Source organism: Lontra canadensis, unplaced genomic scaffold, assembly GCF_010015895.1.
Source record: "Lontra canadensis isolate GAN:19392208 unplaced genomic scaffold, GSC_riverotter_1.0 scaffold1, whole genome shotgun sequence".
In the NCBI taxonomy this organism is placed as follows: Eukaryota; Metazoa; Chordata; class Mammalia; order Carnivora; family Mustelidae; genus Lontra; species Lontra canadensis.
Genome location: NW_022630995.1, coordinates 70873452 through 70895829, shown reverse-complemented (window position 1 = coordinate 70895829; position 22378 = coordinate 70873452). Strand labels below are relative to the sequence as shown.

At 44.1% G+C, this 22378-nt stretch overlaps 1 protein-coding gene across 1 annotated transcript; it reads left to right on the top strand.

Moving 5' to 3' along the window:
• Window positions 1-457: 457 nt before the first annotated feature.
• Window positions 458-22268, top strand: MGST2 (microsomal glutathione S-transferase 2). The gene is given in 6 exon segments (XM_032857322.1): window positions 458-637; window positions 5094-5193; window positions 18132-18178; window positions 18181-18201; window positions 21370-21451; window positions 21938-22268. Coding segments are annotated over 6 exon segments (438 nt in total). The 5' UTR covers window positions 458-579; the 3' UTR covers window positions 22068-22268.
• Window positions 22269-22378: the final 110 nt, after the last annotated feature.

The following is a 22378-nucleotide window of genomic DNA, read 5'->3' as shown; positions in this document are numbered from 1 at the left end:
GCTGGACTTGTGTTCAAATCCAAGTTTCACCATTTACTGGAGAATAAAGTTCAAATCCCTTTAAATGAGCATTAAACCTCAGTGGGATTAAGTAAATGCTTCCATCTCTTTTCCCACCAGAAGTAAGCAAGGGCTCAGCTAGCATTTGCAGTTGGGGAAGAGACTCAAGGGTCCTGAGGTTGGAAGAGGGGGAGGGGAAGTTGGTTCGGAATTGGTTGAGATGAAGGTCTTCCCACAGGTGCTGCTGGGGGAGGGCTAATCCGGAAGGCTGAGCTGCAGCCGCAGTGTGTGGGAGGGGGTGGGGGTGGGGAGGACAGAGCCTTCCAGCAAGCTCTGGAGGCAGCTCCCAGCCAGATAAAGATCTGTGACTGGCAGCTCCAAAATCACCTGCTGTCCCAATTCCTGTTCCAGGGCAAAGATCACCCAGCCCTTAGACTGGTCCTTTTTTTTTTTTTTTTCCCCCCTTCTCCGGCTTTATTTACCTTATAAGGAAGGTCAACAATACAAAGTCGAAAGTGCCTGCTACCCGCCCCTGGATTTCGACAAATAGTTTCTTGGACCAGAACATTCCATGTGAAGATGGCTGGGCATTCAATCCTGCTGGCTGCTGTTTCAGTCCTGTCGGCCTGTCAACAAATAAGAGTCTCAGGCAGTGCGTGTGTGTGTGTGTGTGTGTGTGTGTGCGCACCCCAGGGGGAAGAAGGTCTGGTTTTTGAGTTTCACGCTTCCTTGTGTGGGGGCCACACAGGCGTAGCGTACCCTGGGTCGTCCGTGCCTCCTTCCCCAGAGAGAGAGATTTTGGAACATTCCAGGGAGCAGTTCTCGCAAAGGGGCTGAGGTAGGCTCTCTCAGCCTGGCGATTCTGTCCTGTTTGTGGTTACCACCCACGGCCCAGTTCAGATGACCCTTAGAAATGCACCAGCTAACCTGACAGAAAGGGGCTATCCATACTAATTCGGACGGTTCCAGAGGAAACATTGTACCTGCTTTAGACCCCGGCTGTGATTTTTTGAAGCCTCATTTTTTATTAATGTTTCTTAAATAAACTGCCTGTGGCAGGTATGATTATCCAGTTTAAAAAAATCTGCAGAAATAGGAGCTTCAGGTTAGGTGATGAATTCGAAATCTTAAAGCACCTTCCCAGTAGACTTACTGGGCATCTCGACTGGCTGGTTATGTAAAAAGCATTTGCTCCATGGAGAGTCAATTATCATCTTATCTATGATGTCAACTTAACATGCTAAATGGGGAAAAGGGTCTGGACACTGGGGAGCAAGACTGGGAACCAACCATACATATTTCTTTATTTTTCTGAGTGTGCTGCTCCAGGAAGGGGAGGCAGAGCTGGGGATGGCTCAGGGTGCACAGATGGCCAGAGCATGAAGGGACCACAGCTTTGGATAAAGTCCCGGCCTACATGCATGTTCAGGGTCTTGCCTAACCAGTGTGTTTTGTGTATTTATGAAAATATGATACTATGACACACATTGTGTGGTTTGATTCACATTCTAGAGTAGAGTAGGTTGTTTATCGCCAACTAAAGGGGCCCTTGGGTCATGGAGGTCCCACTGGTTCCCACACACCTCCCCGGAAGCACACCAGCCCTGTGTGTTTCCTCCTCCTGGTGCTGCAGAGAGCACAGGACTGGGTCCACAGACACCCCAGAGCATCTGTCAGCCTCACAGAGAGGCTTCTGTGTGCTGGTGGGTGCAGGGGACAGTGGGGAACTGTGGCCAGAGGTCAGGTGGTGGTGGCAGGGATTGGGTGGAGAGGACAGGAAACTGGGCCCCTGGTGGTTGGTGGTACTTGAAGACAAAATTCAACTGAAAGTTGTAAAGATCTTATTGGCTTTATTCAACGAGTCATGAATCAGGCAGCATCCCATCCAGCAGATAGAGAGGAGCTCTGGAGCGCTGTACGATATGAAAGACAGAGGGCAGAAGGGGGCACAAAAGGAAGTTGCTAGCAAACGGGGATTGTTAGTGGCAAAGGTCACCTTTTTTAGATAGCATTTATCTATCAGGCCCGTTGCTTCACTAGTGCTAACCTGGTAATTCCAAATTGACTTGTGTAAGATTCCACTTCCGGGAGAGATTGAAACCGTAACTAAGTGAGGGATTAAGTCTCGGTTCCGTGATGTCAGCTTAGTGCTAATGCCTCCATTTTGAGCGTGTTGTCTCTTTTTTAACAGTGGTAGATGGGGAACGTTTACTGATTGGGTGGGGGAGAGAGAGGGAGAGAGAAAGAAAGAGAAGACACACTGTTTAGTTGACATGAAGGACCAGAATTTGCTGCTTCTGCAGAAGTCTGGTGTTTATGGAGAAGGGACACCATGAATCATGGTAGAAATAGATCTGGTTTTGAAGACAGTCCCCTATCTGTCCGGCTCAGCCACTTACCAGCTGGGTACCCCTGGCCAGGATATTCTGTCCTTCAATGTCCTCTTCAAAGAGGGTTAAGCAGGATGCTGGGTGAGAAGTGCCTACCAGGGGGCCTGGCCTGGGGTTGGGGCATAGCATGGTCTGTCCCCATCCTCTGCTGCTCACCCTCAGAAAGGAGCTTTGGCTGGACTGAGGGGCAGCTACATGCAAGAAGCTGAGCTATGGCTGGGGCTGGGGTGGGGCCGGGGGTGGTGGTCTCGATTCTCACTCCCTCTCGCCCCCCCAGCATACATGCATCCCTCCGGTGAAAGTGAAGAAAAGAGAAAAAGACAGGCATAGCAAAAGGAGAGTATCACCAAGTAGTTTTTAGGTGACTGTAAGGGAGGGAAATAAAATGGCTGCCAGCCTTTCCACCCTCATCATGTGATCGCAGCGGTAGCCATGGCCTCCCTAAGGCCCCTGACCTGGAAGAGCAGAAAGGGGTTTCTCCTCCTCAGGGAGATGCTGGCCCAACTGAATCCTTCCTCCCAGTGCTGTGGGTGGGCTGGGTGGGGAGCATTCAAACACCCCTGCCATTGCCAGAAACTCCTCGTGTTTGTCCTGCGACAGACAGGCGTGACCAGGTGCTATGGAGAGCCAAGAGGAAGATGGTACTTTCAAAGCTTTCACACATGGCTTTATTTCGAAGCTTTAGGTTCTTGCCCCATTGCCCAGTGTAAATCAAGGAGCACACGTCTTTCACTGTTTCCATCTTACAGATGGAAGCAAGAAGACTTACCAAGTGTTTTCTCCAAGGCCATGGAGCCATGGTGGCAGCACGGTACAGAATGGCCGCCATATTTCCCCTCTGCAGACACATCTCCTTTTTGGCGCCAGCCAGGCACATGACTTAATGGCCTCTCCAGATTCAGGCTGCCTTGCGAGGATTTAGCCAGGGCTGGAAACAGCCTGTGCCCGGTCCTGCATTTCCCAAAGCTTCACCCTGCTCTGTCTGGCTTCAGGGATGCCACAGCATTTTGAATGAGAGACTCTAGCAGAGCATTTATGCACTTTTGATGTTCAGTTGCAGCGTTTAAATCCTGAGCCATGGTTTATTTGTAGAGGAGAGGAAGTCGTGGGGAAGGGAAGAGGCCTGCTGTGCAAGCCCTTACTGAACCAGGCTCACTATTTACTGACTTGTCAGAACAGAGATAGGAGCGGGTCTCAGGAGGAAATGCATCATGCCAGAGACTGTCACACAAGCTAGAAACGTGGTGTGCAAAAGGAAACTAGATTTGAAACACGAGCAAGTGGGAAATGGATGTGGAGGTACTAAAGTAAGCGAGACCAGGATTGCCTGGAAAGAACTGGTAGGGAACCGAAACTGGAAGAAATAATCTGAAGGGAAATCCTTGAGCCCAGAGTTAATTATGGGGCAAAACTAGGGTGATAAGGAAGGAAGGTGAGAACAACTGACCAAGGAGGAAGTGTGGTCTGGAAGCCAGTGAGCTTCATAGGGCTGGTTGTCAGATGCAAGCAACTCTGGCATTGGGCCTGGATGATCTAATGCAAATGTGGCCAAGGAAGAACAAAGTCATGATCATCTGATAGTAGGGAAACTGAGTCAGACAAGGAGGCATTGTTCCCAAAAGTTTTCTTGTGACCTTCCCTCCTGGCTCTTGCCCTCTCTAGGTAGCCACGGATCTGCTTTATGTCACTATGGATTCATTTGCATTTTTGAGAAGTTTATATAAGTGAAACTCTACAGTACTGTTCTCTTCTGATATTGTTACTCTCATTCAGCATAATATGTTTGAGGTTCATCCCTGTTGTTTCATGTGTCAATTCTCTTTTACTGTCTAATAGTATTCTATTATATGGATATACCACATACACCACAATTTGTTTATCCATTAGCTTGTTGACCAACATTTGTGTTGGTTCTGCAGAGAAGCAGAACAATACAACATGCACACACATTTATTTAAAAAAACATTGATTCACACCATTGTGGGGGCTGGCAACTCTGAAATTTGCAGGGTGTGTTCGAAGGCTGGAAATTCTAGCAAGAATTGGTGTTGCCGTGTGGCCTCAAGGCAGCTGGTAGGCAGAATTCCTTTCTCTTTGGGGGACTTCAGTCTTTTCTCTGTGGGCCTTCAACTGATTGGATGAGGCCCATTCACATAAGGAGGGTAATCTGCTTTACTCAGATTTACTCTACTGATATAAATGTTACTCACACCCAAAAAATATTTTCACAGAAACGTCTAACTGGTGTTTGACCAAACAACAGGGCACCATGGCCTAGTGTAGTTGAGATAATAAAATTAACAATTAACAATTGCAGAGTTGTTCCTAATTTTTGGCTATTATGAATAAAGCTGCTATGAACATTTGTGTACAAGTTTTTGTATGGACATATGATTTAATTTTTCTTGAGGAAATAACTACAAGTGGAGTGACTGGCTATATGGTCTATGTATGTCTAACTAAAAAATCCCATTTGGTTTTCCAAAGTGATTGTACCATTTTACATTCCCATCAGAGTGTTTGAGAATTCTGGCTGCTCTCCTAGCCTTACTGCTCTCTTTTTAAATTTATATAATTTGTCTTTTTAATTTTAAATCTTTTAATAGGTATGTGATGGTATCTAATTGTGGTTTAAATTTGTGTGTTTCCTAATCAATAGTGATGTGCTACATTTTAATTGTTAATCCCTCTCTATCCTTGCAGGTTATTTTGCTTTGCATGTGGGAAAGGCAAGATTAAAATACAAAGTTACACCTCTGGCAGTCTCTGGGTCACCAGAGTTTGAAAGAATATTTCGTGCACAGTAAGTAATGCTTCCCCCACCCTTCTGGGATCTGGGCCTACCACATACAGAGACTTCTGATCAGGGCAAAGAGGTGCAGAGAAGATATCCCATTGTAACAAACCATACTTCACAGCCAAACCCCTCCTCATGATTCTTGAAGCTTGAAGCATCCAGCACATGGAATCTCTACTGACCTATATTTCGAATTTAGAGGGTGCATTTATAGAAAAGGCTGGGATCTTAAGAAAGACCTCTATATCTCTAAGCATGGCAGTTTGGTTCAAGAGCCCCTTGAGTACTCTGAGAGTTCGATAGCCTCCAGCTGGATTAGCTATGACATCAATTTCCTATCTTTGTTTTACCTTTCCACGTGAAACAGAGACAAACCATTTCCTGAAATCCCAAGCCTGTAAGAGTGAGAAAACTTTCCATTTCACACATACTTGTTGTGATTTTGATCATCTTATCTTTTCAGATGCACACAGAATGTTCCACCATGAACACCATGAGTTTGGCTGCTACAGATGCTAGGGCTCCCTTTAGATCTCATCCCCCAAATAAGTGCTTTTAGAAACATTGCATGTGTCACCATTTATGTGTCACTCAGCTCTTTTGTTAATACTTTGGGATTTTTCATCTATGTCATGAGTGACGTGGGCCTATAATTTTCCTTTATTTATATGATCTTCATCTCACTTTGATATCAAGATTATACTAGTTTCATGGAATGAGTTAGAGAATTATTTTCTCAGAGAATTTTAGTAAGATTGGGAGAGTGTGCTCCTTCAAAGTTGTTAGAATTGCCTGTAAAATGATCTGAACTGATGCTTTCCTTGTGGGAAAAAATCTCAACTATGGAATTTGATTTCTTTAATGATGATTGGGTTATTTGGCTTTTTATTCCATCTTAAATCACTTTGGGAAAGTCATGATCCTTGAGCTGACAACATTGTTCTCTTGTCCATCTCTTTACTTCAAAGGCAAGAATTGCACAGACTGGGTGCCTGGGTGACTCAGTTGGTTAAGCAACTACCTTCGGCTCAGGTCATGATCCTGGAGTCCCGGGATCGAGTCCCGCATTGGGCTCTCAGCTCCACGGGGAGTCTGCTTCTCCCTCTGACCTTCTGCTCTCTCATGCTCTCTCTCACTGTCTCTCTTTCAAATAAAAAAATAAAATCTTTAAAGAAAAAAAAAGAATTGCACAGATTATTCCCCAGGCTTAAAATTATGGGATGTTAATAGAAGAGATAATTTTAAGAGTTGCATAAACATGTTTTTTTTCCAACAAAATTTTCTTGTGGTAAGAACATGTAACACGAGATATACCCTCTTAAAAAATTTAAATGTATAAAATATTATTGTTTGTAGAAGTACAGTGTTGTACAGCAGATCTCCAGAGCTTGATCTCTTACTTGACTGAAACTTTATGCCCAAGATATGATTTTCAGTAACATTGAATGACATGGTGAGAGACTCATTTCCCTTTCGGTTGTCTTTGAATCTTTATGATTATGTCAAGTGGAAAGCATTGGTTTGGCGCCGATATGTCCCACACTCCAATATTTATTTTTTATCAGAGTAATACATGTATGTGGTCTGAAAATAAAGTGACATTACAAGTTTGAAAGCAACAAATAACTCTCCTTACTGCCAATCCAACCCCAGAGACAACCATTGGCACCCTTCTGACTACTACTTTTGGTTTTTACTTCCATATTTCTAAACATTATGCTTTCACTGCTATTTATTGATTAATAAATTTTAGGCATTATCCATTAGCTTCCTTTTATGGAAGAAAGAATTTCATGTCTTTCCACTTCCTCTTTTCCTTACCTCCTCCTTCCAGTACAAGTTACATCACTTTGTTGAGTTAAACCAACAGCCAATGTTTATATTATTATAATTAACTAAGTAATGTTCAAACTTCAGTCAAATAGTATATAATGATTTCAGCTCTCTCTTGTGAAATTTTTCATTTTATCTGGGGTTAATGATTGCCTCTTTATTTGTTTGTTTAGTTTCATCCTCAAATCTTTAAGAGAACTGAAAATCTTCTCTTAGTACATTCAAATACATTATACTAGTAATACCATTTTTTTTTTTCCCTTGGATCATTTCTGCTTGAGTCCTCCATCTTTCTGCGTCAATCTGGAGGATGCTTTTTAAACCTGCTACACGTAGTCATTGTGGGACTTTTTGTCATCATTCCAGGAATTCTCCTTATCTTCTCCTGATTTGGATTGCCTGCTTTCCTGGATCTCCTATTTCCTGTTTATTGGTTTTCTCTCATTTTGGTGGAGCATACCCTGCAGAAGTTTGCTGAGAGAGGGTGAATAGTTGGTCAGATTTTGAGACTTTACATTTCAAAATATGCTTTTACTCTGCCTCACAGCTGATTGATGTGTTGGTTGGACATGTATTTCTATGTTAAAAATCCTTACTCTCCGAATTTTGAAAATATTCCTCTATTATTTTCCAGTTTCCACTGGTATTGTCATGATGTTCTGTGCCATCCTAATTACTGGTTCTTTGTTTGGAAACTGTGGAGGCTTTAGAATCTTCCTCTCATCCCAATGTCCTAAGATGTTATGGTACTGTGTTGACTGAGAGGCATTTGTCTTTACTATGCTGACCCCTACATAGAGCTTTTTTACAAACTGAAAACTCATGTCTTCCTGTTCTAGAATTTTTAAAAAATATCTTTTCCCCTGAATTTCCTCTTCTTCATTTTTTCTGTTCCTTTATTCTTAAAACCTCCATGAGTTGTATGTTGAGCTCTGGGTGGGTCACCTAGTTTTCTTTTATCTTTGGTTTTTCATCTTCTTGGACTTTTGCTTGTTCTGGGAAATTTCTGGAACTTCTGTTTACTAACCTTTAAAAAAATTCAGATATCAATTTTAATTTCTAAGAATTAATTTTTATTCTTTGTTCTTTAGCTATTACTGCTGCTATTAAATCATCCCTTTTTGTTTTACGGATACAGTTTAATTTCTTATATCTGAGGATTTTTATGATAATATTTTTTAAACTTTTTGTATCATCTCTGTTTTTTCCAAGCTCCTTCTTATTTGTCAATTTTAGCCTCTGTCTTTCATTTTTATGTATTATTTGCCCATTAAATATCTGTTGACCACCTCTATATACTTGGCACTGTTCCAGTAGCTTATGATATGCCAGTGAAAAAATTAAACAAAGATCCTTGCCCTCTTGAAGTTCACCTTATAGTCAAAGAAGATGGAAAGTAAACAGGTAATAGTATAAGAAAATACTGTATTAAGCAAGAGGTGGTAAGTGTTACGAAATAAAGGAAAAAGGAGTGCACTGTAAGGGAGCATAGGGATGGGCTGCTGGGGGGCGAGTTGGGGCGTGTTCCTATTTAGGTTGTTCCGTGTGGACCCCACTGAGAAGGTGACTCAAGCAAAAGCTTGAAGCGGGTAAGAGTTAGCCATGTGAACATGCAGAGAAAAGCCTCTTGAGGCAGAGGGAGTAACTATTGCAAAAACCCCAAGTGGGAATGTGCCTGGTGGTGGGTGAGCAAGGAAGTCTGTGGCTGAGAGAAGGAGCTGACAAAGTGGTAGGAGGTAAAGTTAGAAAGCTAATAGATGGATCATGTTGGGCCTTAAAAGCCTTTGTGAGGCCTTTGGCTTTTCTTTGAGGGAAATGGAAAGTCATTATAAGGTTTTGAGTGGAGGAATAACACCATCCTGTATTTTCTTTCTTTTTTTTTTTTTTTAAGATTTTATTTATTTATTTGACAGACAGAGATCACAAGTAGGCAGAGAGGCAGGCAGAGAGAGAGGAGGAAGCAGGCTCCCTGCTGAGCAGAGAGCCCGATGTGGGGCTCGATCCCAGGACTCTGGGATCATGACCTGAGCCGAAGGCAAAGGCTTTAACCCACTGAGCCACCCAGGCGCCCCCCATCCTATATTTTCAAAGGATCACTTGATCTGCTTTGCTGAGAACAGTCTATATATAGGAGGCATTGGTAGAAGGAGGAAATTTGGTTAGGAGGCTACCCTGACCCAGGGATGTAGCAGTAGAGATGGTGAGAAATGGTCAGATTCTGGATATGTTTTGAGGATAGAGCCAAGAGAATTTCCTGACGTAATAAATATGGAGTGTGAGAAGCATCAAGAACGACCTCAGAGATTTGGCCTGAGTGTCCTGAGAGACAACTGAGAGAGAAGGCAGCAGGAGGACCAGTTTCAGGGGGAAGACCGGGCGATTCTGATTGACAGGTTGTGTCTGAGATGTGACTTACACTACAGCTAAGGAGAGGCTGTCAGCATTGTCATTCACTACGCTACTTGGATCCTTTCTTGTTGCATTGTAAACAGCCTGGTATGGTACACAACTGGGTAGAGAGACAGCAGGCAGGTGGATATACGAATCTGCATTTTGGCAGAGGGATCTGAGCTGGAAATACAAATTCACTGGCGCACGAAGATGATTTAGAACCACGACACTGGAAGAATTTTTTTTTTTTTTAAGAACTCTTTAAGGGAGTGGGTGTAGGTAAAGGAGAGAAGAGGAGCAAGGACTGAACCAGCCTTAGAAATCAAGAAGACAAGGGTCCAGCAAAGAGATCTGAGCGAAGGAGATCTTAGAAGCTTTACTCTAAAGACAAGTGGTTCTTGATGGGTTGTCTGTGCCCGTTTAATAAAGAGTGGCAGAAAATGAGCTGGGAGCTCCATGGGCATGGGTGGGGCTTACTGAGTTAGGCAGCTTCGCCAGAGGGTGATTGGTCATCAGCAGCTTTCTTTGGGAGAGCTCCAAACGTCAGTATCTGTAGGTTCTCTTTCTGGGACCATTTGGTTTCTCTCGAGAAAACTCTTAAGCCCCCTGTAGGGGCAGACAAGTGTGGGGTGAGGGAGGAGGATGAGTACAATAGGTCTTACTTCCAAAAACCTGAAAGTGTGCCGGGTGAAGGAAGGAAGGTTCTTCTTCTACACAGTATGCAGGTGCACATGGTTCCTAGCACAGAATTTTGCTCTGGACCCCCTGCGATTCTCTGTTTGGGGTTCTCTAGGCAATAGAGCTCCCCTGTCCTGGGATGGGAAAGTAGGAGTGGGGCTCAGAGGTGGAGGGGAGCAAAGCACTCCTTATTAGAGTCTGTCAACCAGTTCTTCCCTTTCAGCCTTTGCCCTCAAAGGTACCCCGAGTCCCCAGTTCCTGAACCTGTTGGGGTTCTGGGATGAGCAGTGTCTTAGTCTTCTTTGGTCCTTCCTTCTGCAGGCACTGAGGTTTCATCTGTCTGCACTCTGTCAGCTCAGCCGCTGTTCCCCTGAGGGCTGTCCTTCTTCAGAAATTTGCTAACATGTCTCTTCTACTGCTGTGTCTGCTCCCACTCTCCTTGTTCTCGATGACTTTATATCTATTTTTTTTTTCCTTTACTGGCATTTTAGTGAGGTTTCAGGAGGGAGGAGAAATAAACATGGGTTCAATCTGTCACATTTAGCATGGAGCCCTCGTGATGTGCTCTCAACACCTCTTGAACATCCATTCTCTTCTTCAACAGAGGGAGGGTCTTGTGCTCTGAGCCTTGAGCAATCAACAGCATCTAATGAGAACTTGGCAAATTTTGTTCTCATGGGATTTATTTTTATACTTTATTTAGAAAGTGATATTCTTTTTCTACTCATAAAATTTCACTCTCCCTAATTTAAGTAAAAAAAAAGGTGATTTATAGAAAAATAGTAAGTGTTATATGGAGATGCTAAACTTCTGACAGTGATATATTAATGCTTGAAGTTTAGGAGACACTGTACTATTTATAAACATCTTCACAGGAGGAAATTCCACATCTTCCTACCTTGTCTTCTGTCATCTAAGAACTTTCTGTTGGGACATGCTGGGCTTCTGGCATGCTCAGTCCTTGGGCTGATTCTGGTTCTGTTTGTGCTTACCCTTTCCACAGATTTGATTTCTTTCAAGTTATTGCTCTCGCCCTTCTCTCTTTCTCTTTTTTAAAGATTTGTGTATTTATTTGAGAGAATGAGAGAACGTGGGGGTGGGAGTAAGGAGAAGCAGGGAGAGAAGAGGAGGAAGGGGGAAAGAATCCCAAGCAGACTTTGTGCTGAGCACAGAGCTAGTCCCGGGGCTCAGTCTCACAACACTGAGATCATGACCTGAGCTGAAACCAAGAGCTGGAGACTTAACCAACTGAGCCACTCAGGCGCCCCTCTCTCTTCTTTTCTATAGCTGGATGCCATTTTGAAATATTTCTCTTAAGCTGCTGTTTATTAAAAAAAAGTATATACACTTAATTTTCTTGTTAGAAGTGTTTTGTTTGTTCTGTTTGATTAATCATGGCAGAATGAAGAGGGGTTAAAGAATAATGGCCAATAAGTGGGGCAGAGGGAGTGAGGAGTCATCAAATACCTTTAAGAGCATAGTGGTAATTGTCCTGAGTTCTCTCTAAAGGGTGAGTGAGGATGGCCTACTCACTTCCCCAAATTTCTTCTTAGATGTTCCATTGCACTAGACCAAGTCTTCACTTAGACTATAAGGTTTAAGTATATCAGGCCAAATCAGATTGGATTCATTGCTAGTGAAGCCATTTTGATTTTATCTGAGGTGGTTAGGACAGGATCCCTTGGGATAACCAGGTCATTCCAAAGCCTACTCGGCTATTCTTGTCTTCAAGGGTAGGCTCTCTTGAGCTCTGCAAATCCCTGAGAGGAAATGCACTTTCTTTTCTGGCTCTCCTGGACCAAAGCATTGAGTCCTTCAGCCTCCCTTGAAGGTCTTAGGGTCATAGCTATATCAGAAATGCTGTCTTTTCCCCTGCTCTTTTGTCTTAAGTATGGTCAAGAAGCCTGGTGTTAGGACTAATCCTATCTCTAAGTGGAAACTGACATCTCCTAACAACCACTTCAAGGTCCCTCTGACCACATGGAAGTACCTGTTTCCTATCTCAAGCTCACCTCAGAATGGATATTCATTTGCCAAGCAGAAGTGATTATTATGGCTCTCAGTTTACCCATATTACCAGCCCAGGGCCTCATCCCCATTCAGTTCCTCTTTCCTTCTTACAGGGAGGGTCTTAAAGAGGACTCTCTCTAGAGTTTTGCATCTTTTACTGGAATACATTTTTAAATTTGTGAACAAAGCAACTATAGTTTCAACAAGGGCCATTCCTTCAAGTTATTGCTAAGCTTAGAAAATTCTATCTCATCTAATTTGAGTATCTTGATCCTTTTAGATTGAAGGATTTTATAAATCTAATAAGTAGATCCAAGGAATAGTTTGATCTTGTTGCAATTTAAGTACATTCCCTCTGATTCTATTCTCATCAGAAGAGCGGAATAGCTGTTAATGACCCCACTCTTTTTCATACATTTGGGGACCATTATTAAATATCTTTCATCTTCTGTATTTTGAGGCTACATTGTAATAATTCTTTAGCTTTTCCCCCAATCATTAAAAAAGTTTGGTTGTTCTCTTTGGACTAAGATTTTTCATATTCTAAACCTGAAGCCTGGAAGTATATGTAATGTCCCAACAATGACTTCTTTAGTGCTGGGTAAGATAGTAGAATTTCCTCTCACTTAGTTCTTTGAATGTACCCCTATTTGCTTAATATTGAATTATTCAGTTTCTGTTCCAGAATTAGCCTGTCACAAGTAACCCATTCATCATGAACCTGAGTACTCTTTAGAAATATTACCCTCTTCTTACCCACTATAGCTGTAAATTTTTTGTTTTTGCTGTTTCACTTACTTTTTTATAGTCATTTTGGATTCAAATCCAGAAATTTAGAGTTTCAAACTATTGGCCTTACTGTATGTCTAAAAACTCTGGAGAAAGGAAAATTCACAAAGAATAATTTTCAGGTATTCTGCAACACTGGGGTTATAAGTAATGTGGATCACCTATTTTTTGTAATAAGTGCAAACAAGTTAAAGAGAGGCAGAAAACATATCTCCATTTTTCTTACAAGTGCACCCATCTTAGATATTAGCTAAAAGCCCAAGATGTCCTTTTCCACTGAGTTAGAATGGGCTATGGATCCCCGAGGTGAGATCATGACTCTAAACTATGAGCCCTTCAAACTGTAGCACCCTCCTCCACAAACTGTCTGTATCAGTCGGCTCAGGCTGCGGTAACAAAATACCACAGATTGGGTAGTTTAAAAAACAGACACTTGTTTTCTCACACTTCTGGAGATGAGAAGATCAAGATCTTGATCTAAGATCATAGTTCTGGCTGCTTGGGTTTCTGGTGAGAGCTCTTCTCTCTTGGCTTACAGATGGCTGCCTTCTTGCCATGTCTTCCTTTGTCATTTCCTTGGCATGTACAAGCAAAGACAGAGAAGGGGGTGGGTGGGGTGAGTCTGGTGGGTGGCAGAGAGCTCTCTGGTGTCTCTTCATAAAAGGACGCCAATCCCGTTAGATCAGGGTCCCACCATTCTGACCCCATTTAACATTAATTACTTCTGTACTCCACGTACGGCCACACTGGAGGTTAGACCTTCAACATACAAATTTTGAGGGACACCAACAGTCAGTCCATGCCACCACCAAATAGCTCTGTCCCCCACGCTGGCTGAGTCTCAGCTGGCGGGACACGAGGAGAAGCAGGGGTGTGGATGAGTTGCAAGCCTCACTCCCTCGTCTGCTCATCCTGGTGCTTCCGTAGCAGCGGCACCCCTGAGCTGGGGTTTGATCCTGCCCTCCTGCCATCTGTGGCCACTGCCCTCTCAAGTTCCCACACAAGGGTTACTCGACAAGGAGCAGTTCAGATGGTTACGGATCTATATAGAAAGTTCAGCTCAGCACCTTTACTCTGCAAGCCTTTGCTGAGCATATTAACCTGTTTCTCTGACCCTCAGCCAGTGTAATTATCAAAAAGACTTTCCAGGGTCAAAAGCCAGCAGACTGAGGCTGGGCCACCTGCTAATAGAGCAGGCCACTCATGGCGGTGGGCGGCCCGCTGCTTCCGAATGATTTACCCAAACAGAAGGAGAAAGAAAAAGGAGCTAACGAAAACTCAAAAGAGGAAAACCTCCTAAGAAGCCTCCTTTAGGTTGCCTTGTCTCTTTTTATTTCCGAAGCGTGTTATACTACTAGGTACTCTAGGTAATCCAGTTTTTCCCTTCGGTACCTGGTTCATATTTTCTGTGAACAAGAGTGTCACACACAGTCTCCTAATCGACCAAATAGCAGAGCAATTCAGAAGAGCTTGAGGTCAAAGCTCCCCCAGGTGACGCGTCCATGCTGAGGGGATACTAAGTAATCTGCTGGGAGGGTGAGGAATCTTGGGAGCTTCAATTTATATTTGCTCTTAAAATCTTGTTCTTTAATTTCTGTTTTGTGTGTGTTTTATCATGTAGTTGATATTCTTTTCCAGTTGATTCTATGAGCTGGACTAATGGATCAACCCCATATTCCTGGTGGTTTAACACAATGGAAGTGTGTGTCCTGGTCACGTAGGGTCCTGTGTGGAGTTCCTGGTGGAGCGGCCTTCCACATGGCCATTTAGAGGCCTACACTCTGTCCATCTAAAGGGTCTGTCCCCATCCATGTCCTTAGAGCTCTCCCCACTCAGCCAGTGTGTGGGGGAAGGGAGCTTGGCACACCTGCTTCTTGACCATTTGGCTCAGAGGTGACATATTTTACTTTCTCTTTCCATTGGCAGGAAATGGCCCTGCCCAAATCCAGGACAGCCGGGCATCAGGTCCCTGGGTGTGCAACACCAACTTCACGCCATCTTTGTGGCCAGCTAACTACCTCTGCTACATACGGGAAGACGTGTGTCTGTTTGTTGCTTTTTAATGGGGTTATGCAACCATGAGAACTATATAGTCAACAAAATTTGGAGACCCGTGTTTTAGGAATTGCTCAATTTGGCTGTCAGGCCTCAATTTGGTTCTTTTTTCCAAAATGAGGTGAACTGAGCAATACAGTTCATGACTGAGACAGGAGCTAATGGTACTTAGTTCAGGACTGTACTCACTGCCCCTGGCCTTTGGGTCCAGTGGGACTCTGGAGTGGCCACGAGTTTGGGACCCCACAGCTAGGCTCCCTCGGAGTTGGGCATGAACCCAAAATGACTCAATCTCCATAGGCTTCTTCAGGTCATCCTTTCTGGTGACCAGCTCCTTCCGGTTGGTCTGGCACTTTCCTACTCAAAGTTCTGTGTCCCAGGAAACCCTCAGGTTTGGGCAAACTGAGACAATGTATCTGGGACCATCCTGGTTATGAAATTCAAAGTCCCATGTTCTGAAATCCCGCTCAGTCTAGGGCAAACTAGGAGGATTGGTCACCCTACTGTCTTCCTAACAGACTTTTCCTGTCATTGCCCCTGGGTAGACTTTGAGCCATATGGTGACTCTCCCTATAACAAAGGAAAAGCTTCTCCCCCAGTCATTTTATGGGAAGCTTAAATATCAAAAGAGCACAGGTTTTTTGAGCAAAGAGGGCTCTAACCAGGGACGAGTAGACAGACATGTTTCCCTCGGTGTGGGCAGGCGGGAAAGGGGACAGTCCCTCAGTGGCCATAATGGGCTACCTCCGTCCCTTCCCACATGAAGGGAAATGGGCACAGCTTCTTCCAGCTGTTTTCTGTTGCATTTGGAGACTTTGCCTGAGGATCACCTAGTGTAAGACAACAGAATATATCTGCTTTCGTGTCCAAAAGAGACCAGGAATTATTTCCAGTTTAGTTTTCTTGTCAGCGTAACTATAATTAGTCACCGATAGGATTGTTAAGAACACAGTTTCCGAACTTTGTCCCCTTGAGTTAAACAGTGTTTGTGGACACCTCGCTGTGAACGTGCTATCTTGGGACACATCCAGGCACGAACTACTTAACTGTGGTGGCAGAAAGACCTGGTCGCATGCCGGGTTGGGGTGGTGCAGGAAGAACAGGTAGAACAGGACGCAAGGTGTGTCAGCCAAGCAGGGCCTGGTATTCTCAGTAGGCAGCTACAAGGAAGACCATCGCCATATAGCTGGGCTCATGGCTGGCCGTCAGGAGAATTATTTTCAATCTCTGATACATGATATTAAGACAGGGACAGAGCCTCCTTTCAGAGGGACTAGGGCTTAAGGCAGGGCAGCCCAAGTGGGGCCCAGAGGAGCAATGGATAATGAGCATCACTAGGACCTGAGGCCAGGGTGACACCAACAGTGACTAACTGCCTGGAGGGGACAAAGGGACTCGTTTCTTGGGAGCAGAACTGCCCAGATACTCCAGGCTCTGCCCTCAGAGAGCCCAAATGCAGTTGCAGTCACACCCTTGCTGGAATCTCAATGGCTCCTAAGCAGCCCTGCTCACCCAGGACCTCAGCACCCCCTCCCCCTATCTTCTGGGCCACTTCCTGGAGCCTCAAGGGAGGTGAGGGACACAGCCCCTGCTGGCAAGCCCTTGTAGGGAGGGATCGTCCCGCTGTCCTGCTAGAGTCCTTCCCCAAAATCCCGTGGATGCAAGCCCCATTAGCTTTCAGAGCTAGGGGTTCTGAGGGCCCAGCCCTCAAGCAGGAGTCTTAAAAGCTGGCGGGCTATCTGTGGGGTCCTCGGGGAGAAGCTGCTGGTATGGCGTTGTGCTGGGGGGTGGTGCCTGGCAAGCGTGTGTCTCAGCCTTGCCCACCTGTTTCAGCGTGGGTAACTTCTCCTTGTCTCCACTGTAGGAGTCACTCAGCTGGCTTTTGGGTTTCCTTCAGAGGGAATCGATCTGTGAGTGTGGATGTACAATCAGGGTATCCGTGGGAGGAGGGAAGTTCCAGAACCCCCTATGTTGCCATCTTGGTGGCCAAAGCAAAATAAAAGGAAATAAAGCCCCTCATGGTGACCTCGGCTAGAAGATACAGGTCTTCAAGAACAGGTATCAACTATTTCTGGGCCAATTGTCTCATAACATTAGGTACAGAAACTTCAAGGAAGAATGTGGAATCATTTTGGATTCTCTACACTATGCCAGTCCCACTAGGGTCAACTCAAGGCATCACAAATGACAGTAGAGTTCTTTCTGGTTGTGATAGTGTCAGCAAGAAGCACAGCCAACCTAACCGAGATCCCTTGGGGGTGCAGCATGGGAAGGATGAATATAATTCATCTTTTTTTTCTCTTTGCTAGGTGCAGATGAATTATAGTTCTCAGAGAACTGTTCCTTTTTGCTTAAAATAGTATCAGATTTTCTGTCCAAGTTTTCTATGAATAGAGGCAATTTGACTTGATGTTGGGACAGGGCTTTGGAATTTGGTGGTGACACAGTACCTTTGATTCTCTGCAAGGCATGGGTCAGCTTGTGCTGTCGGGACTTATTTTTTCCCTCCATAAAATGGGAATGAAGAATACTCCATTCAGGAGATTGTAGGGGAATTATTTAAGAGTGTTTTTTAACTGCTGGGTAACTCAAGTGGAAGGCAATGAGTATGTAAGAATTTTTGGGAAGAGATCTGATAAATATAAATTGTGTTATTTTCTGGGTTCTTTAGAAAAGATGTGGAATGAATTTTGGGTTTAGAATCAGAACCATCTTAAGGTCTGTCTTTTGGAAAAGAGCTAAAATTCATTCCTACTACTGGCAGCTTACCTGTAGGAAGGTGATTCTTGGCTCGGATCTGAGGTTTTAACAGTGTTTGAGTCTTACCTTGGAAAACTCATTTGACATGAAAAGACATCTAAATTTTTATGTAATTCTTATATTATTTTTATAAGAAGAAATTAGACATTTACCTCCAGATGAAAGCATAATGTTTTCAGGTTGAGTTTTCTCATAAAATAACCCATGTCTGAGGCATCTGGGGGGCTCAGCTGGCTAAGCATCTGCCTTTAGCTCAGGTCACGATCCCGGGGTCCTGGGATCCAGCCCTGCATCTGGCTCCTCGCTCAGCAGGGAGCCTGCTTCTCCCTCTCCTCCCTGGTGGTGCTATCTCTTTCTCTGAAATAAATAAGTAAAATCTTAAAAAAAAAAAAATGACCAGTGTCTTTATTTTTTTTTTTTTCCTGCAGACAAAACTGTGTGGAGTTTTACCCCATATTTCTGATTACGTTGTGGATGCTGGATGGTATTTCAATCAAGGTAATTTTAAAATAGGATCAACTCTGTTCTAATGATGACTGTGGTTCTTAGAACCATTAAGGAACGGATGTGCCACCAAACATCAACTGATTCCGGAAATTGTTTTAAACAAAATAATCCATGTCTCTGTGCATCAAAGAGCGCCGCTCTGCAGATAAGCTAACTTTGGCTTCATTTCAGTTTAACTCGGTAAAACAAATAACAAAAACAAAACAGAATGAAAAAACCAACTTGGAGCAAACCGCATGCTGGGCATTCCCAAATGAAAATGACATGATCTTGGTCTTCAACTCGGATTCCTTAATTCCAGTTTCTCTGCAAGAGTTCACCCTAATGATCATAGCTGTTATTTACTGAGCACTCACTACGTGCCAGGTACTGTTTTACATCTTCAAACCCATCCCATGGACAGGATAGATAGGATTGAAACCTTCCTATGAGGTAGGTTCTGTAACTGATGCCTACTCTACAGATGAGGAAACAAACCCACAGCTTACGTAGTTTGCTCAACTTAACATTCATCAGTGTGGGAGAAAACTGGCTTTCAAGTACAGGCAGGGTCTGTAGGTATTTTCTCAATAACACGTGCACCCTTGAGTTCACAAGGCTGTCGTGTTCCTGTGTGTAGCCGCTCTGCAAACATCTGGAAATATCCTTGGCGAGCTGAAGCCTTAACCCAAATCTGCCTGTTTCTGTAACGGGGTCAGAGCAGCACCGGCTATCTGAGTTGGAGAAATTCAAACTCTTTGGCTTTATGGTAACTTTCATCATCTCATTTGGGTCTGACACTTGATGGCTAAGATTTCACTAAACCCCAATCCAGTGGCTTTCAAAGGCAACCTCCTTCACTGTCTTCTTGTAATTTTTGCTGTCAACTGAGGAATTTCAGATAAAATGTCCTTCAGAGAGAGAGAGACTTCTTAACTCTATTCCAACTCACGTTTTTGTCCCCTGAGGGCATGAATGAAGGCGGTTGTTCCTTGTCAGGTAAGACTGCATTAACAACTAATAAGAAACCTGCCTTTGATAATGGGGCTCAGTCTCTGCTATTTGACCCTTTGGATGTCACTGTAACGGGCTGAATGAAGCCCACTATCAGAAAAGGATTTTCTGTCATAGTTTTGTTCTTCCTCATGAAAACTTAAGTTGCCTGTTAATTGCCTGGAATAGTTCTCAGTGGCTTCGAGGGAATTAAGTCATTAGATGGGGGGGTTTGGTGGGGAGGCTTCAGAACTGCAGTCTGCCTCAGGATCTCTCCACTTCCTCCCTCACATGCCAGCTGCCCCCCGACCCCCGCCATCTCATCTCTTCGCTTGGCCCCCTTCTTCTCACCCGCAGGTCCCAGGCACGCGTCCTCCCCTCAGGAGGCCTTCCCTGACCCCTTTCTAAGGGATGCCTCCTCTGCCCGCACTGTTCCATCCCTCCTGCTTCATTTCCTTCCCTGTACTTTCAGTTCTGTGATGTTCTTCTAAGTTTTCTCCTTGTTGGCTGTCTTTGCTGATAAACTCTGTAAAGGTAGGGAGCTTGTATCTATTTCACTGCTGACCCCAATCCTTAGACTCTGCTTGGTGTAGAGTAGAAACTAAAGAAAATGTTTGTGATCTAATAAAATAAGGAATTTAATTTTATTCAGGATTTCAGAGCCCCAAAGATAGACTCCAAGTGTGTGCCAGAGGGCTCTCTCAATTTGCATCCATTGGGTGCTGAGGAAGAGAGAGGGTCCCTGATGGTAGAGAAAATATTGGTATTTTTTTGTGGGACAAGATGACAGAAGATCATGCTACACTTTACATTTCTTTGAGGTAAAATTTACACACTGTATAGTGAAAGGCAGAGATCATACGTGGTCCATTCCATGAGTTTTAACAAGTATGTGCCCATCAGATGCAGGACATGACTTCCCCTCAAAATTTTTCTTTTTTTGAAAGATTCTATCTATCTATCTGTCTATCTATCTATCTATCTGCAAGAGAGAAGGAGGAGAAGCAGAGGGAGAGGAACAAGCAGACTCCATGCTGAGCATAGAGCCCAGTGTGGGGCTTGATCTTACAACCCTGGGAGTATTACATGAGCTGATACCAAGAGGTATCATTTTACTGACTGAGGCATCCAGGTGTCCCTAGAAAGTTTTCTTCTGCCCCTCCTCGTCAGGCACTTTCAGAAGCAAACACCATTCTGGTCTTTTTCATCATAGTTCAGTTCTGCCCATTCTAGAACTTGCCATCGTGGGAACGATACAGTGTTTACTCTTGTGCTGTGCTTCATTCACTCAGAAAAATGTTGAGACTCACCATGTTGTTGCAAGTATCCGTGTGTTTTTGTTGCTGCGTGGTATTCTGTAGTATGATTATCTCAGTTCGGTTATCCATTCTCCTGTTGGTAGGTTTCTGGGCTCTTTCCTGTTTTTTACTATTATGAATAAAGCTGCAATAAACATTCTGCACAAGTCTTTTTATGGACATGTACTTTCATTTCTTTGGGGGTAAATATATAGGAATGGAATTGTTGGGTAAAAAGTATGACCCAAAAGTTGGGTCATAAGAAACTACCAGAACTTTTCCCAAAGTGGCTGTACTATTTTGCATTCCCACCAATAATGTTTGAGGATACCAATACCGCCAACATTTTGTGTTGTTGGTCTGTTTAAATTTTAGCCATTGCAGTGGGTTTGCAGTGGTATTCTGTCCTTGTGGTTTTAAGATGCAGTTTGCTGATACTGAATGATGTCGAATAATGTTGAAAAAAAATTCTCATGTGCTTATTGGTACATTTGCTTGTCTTCCTGTATGAATTGTCTATTCAAATATTTTGCCCATTAAAAAAATTAAGTTGTTGGGCGCCTGGGTGGCTCAGTGGGTTAAGCCTCTGCCTTCAGCTCAGGTCATGATCTCAGGGTCCTGGGATCGAGGCCCGCATCGGGCTCTCTGCTCAGCAGGGAGCCTGCTTTCTCCTCTCTCTCTCTATGCCTGCCTCTCTACATACTTGTGATCTCTCTCTCTCTGTTTCAAATAAATAAATAAAATCTTTAAAAAAAAATTAAGTTGTTTTTGACAGAGCTATTTGTGCATTCTGTACATGTACACATTTTGTGAGCATTTTCTCAGTTGTCATACCACGTTTTGAGAGACCGCCATCACATTCCGTATCTTCTCTGTTTTCTCTCTGTAGTTTTTGCTACTTGTCTGTGTCTGGTGTACATATATGCCCGTCACCAGTATTTCTGGGGGTATTCGGAAGCAGCTAAAAAAAGGTAAGGAGAAACTACGAACTGGGTGACACTTAGGAAAAGAGTGGCTGGATGGCATCCGAATTAGCTGTGCATTCCTGAGGTTATTAAGAGCCCCGATGGTCGTGGTTGCACGAGTGATCTGAGTGGCCCGAGACCCTTCTTCCCAGGCCTTGCATAACTAGGGGTGAGACGGGAACACCAAGTACAAACTTGGCACTCAGTGTGCGCTCGCAGCCGCCACACTTGAAATCCTTGCAAGGATTGCGCACGATCTCCAAAAAGTTGCAAAGGAAACAATCCTGCCCAGGCGTGACCATCCTTTGAGTGTGCAAAGGAGTCAACCTCTGTGGCTAGGTATCCCCTTAAATTCATGTGATGAATCCAAATTTTCAAATGGCGAAAGCGTTTGAAGTTCTGGGAGGTGCCAGCGGTGAGCAGCCTACCCCAGAACGCCTCCCTTCATCGCTGCACTGGTTACCATGTCTCTGCCTCGTGTCTGTCCTGTAGGATCACCGGTTTCCGGCTGAGTCTGGGGAGTCTGGCTCTGCTGATAGTCCTAGGCGCCCTGGGGATTGCAAAGAGCTTTCTGGATGAGTACCTGGACCTCAATGTCGCCAAGAAACTGAGACCCTTCTGATGTCCTCCCCTCCCTTTGCCCAAATGTTTGCAGAAGCTATTTCTACCCTGAAGGTCATGTGGGGTCAATGGATCAATTATTAAAAAGAGAAGTCTTTATTTTGTTTTTCCTGAAATGGCTTTGTAGGAACATACCTGTTAGAGAATGCATTTCCTGTTTAAGAATTAAAGTCCACCGTGACAGTGTACAGCCATATCCTCAGTGGAAGGTGCACGGGCTCTGGTTCTTGAGGTGCATGCTGAAGCCACCGCTGCTTATGTGGGAGAAAGCAGCCTGACCGCGTGCCGGGTTTTCTGTGGGGCCGTTGTCCC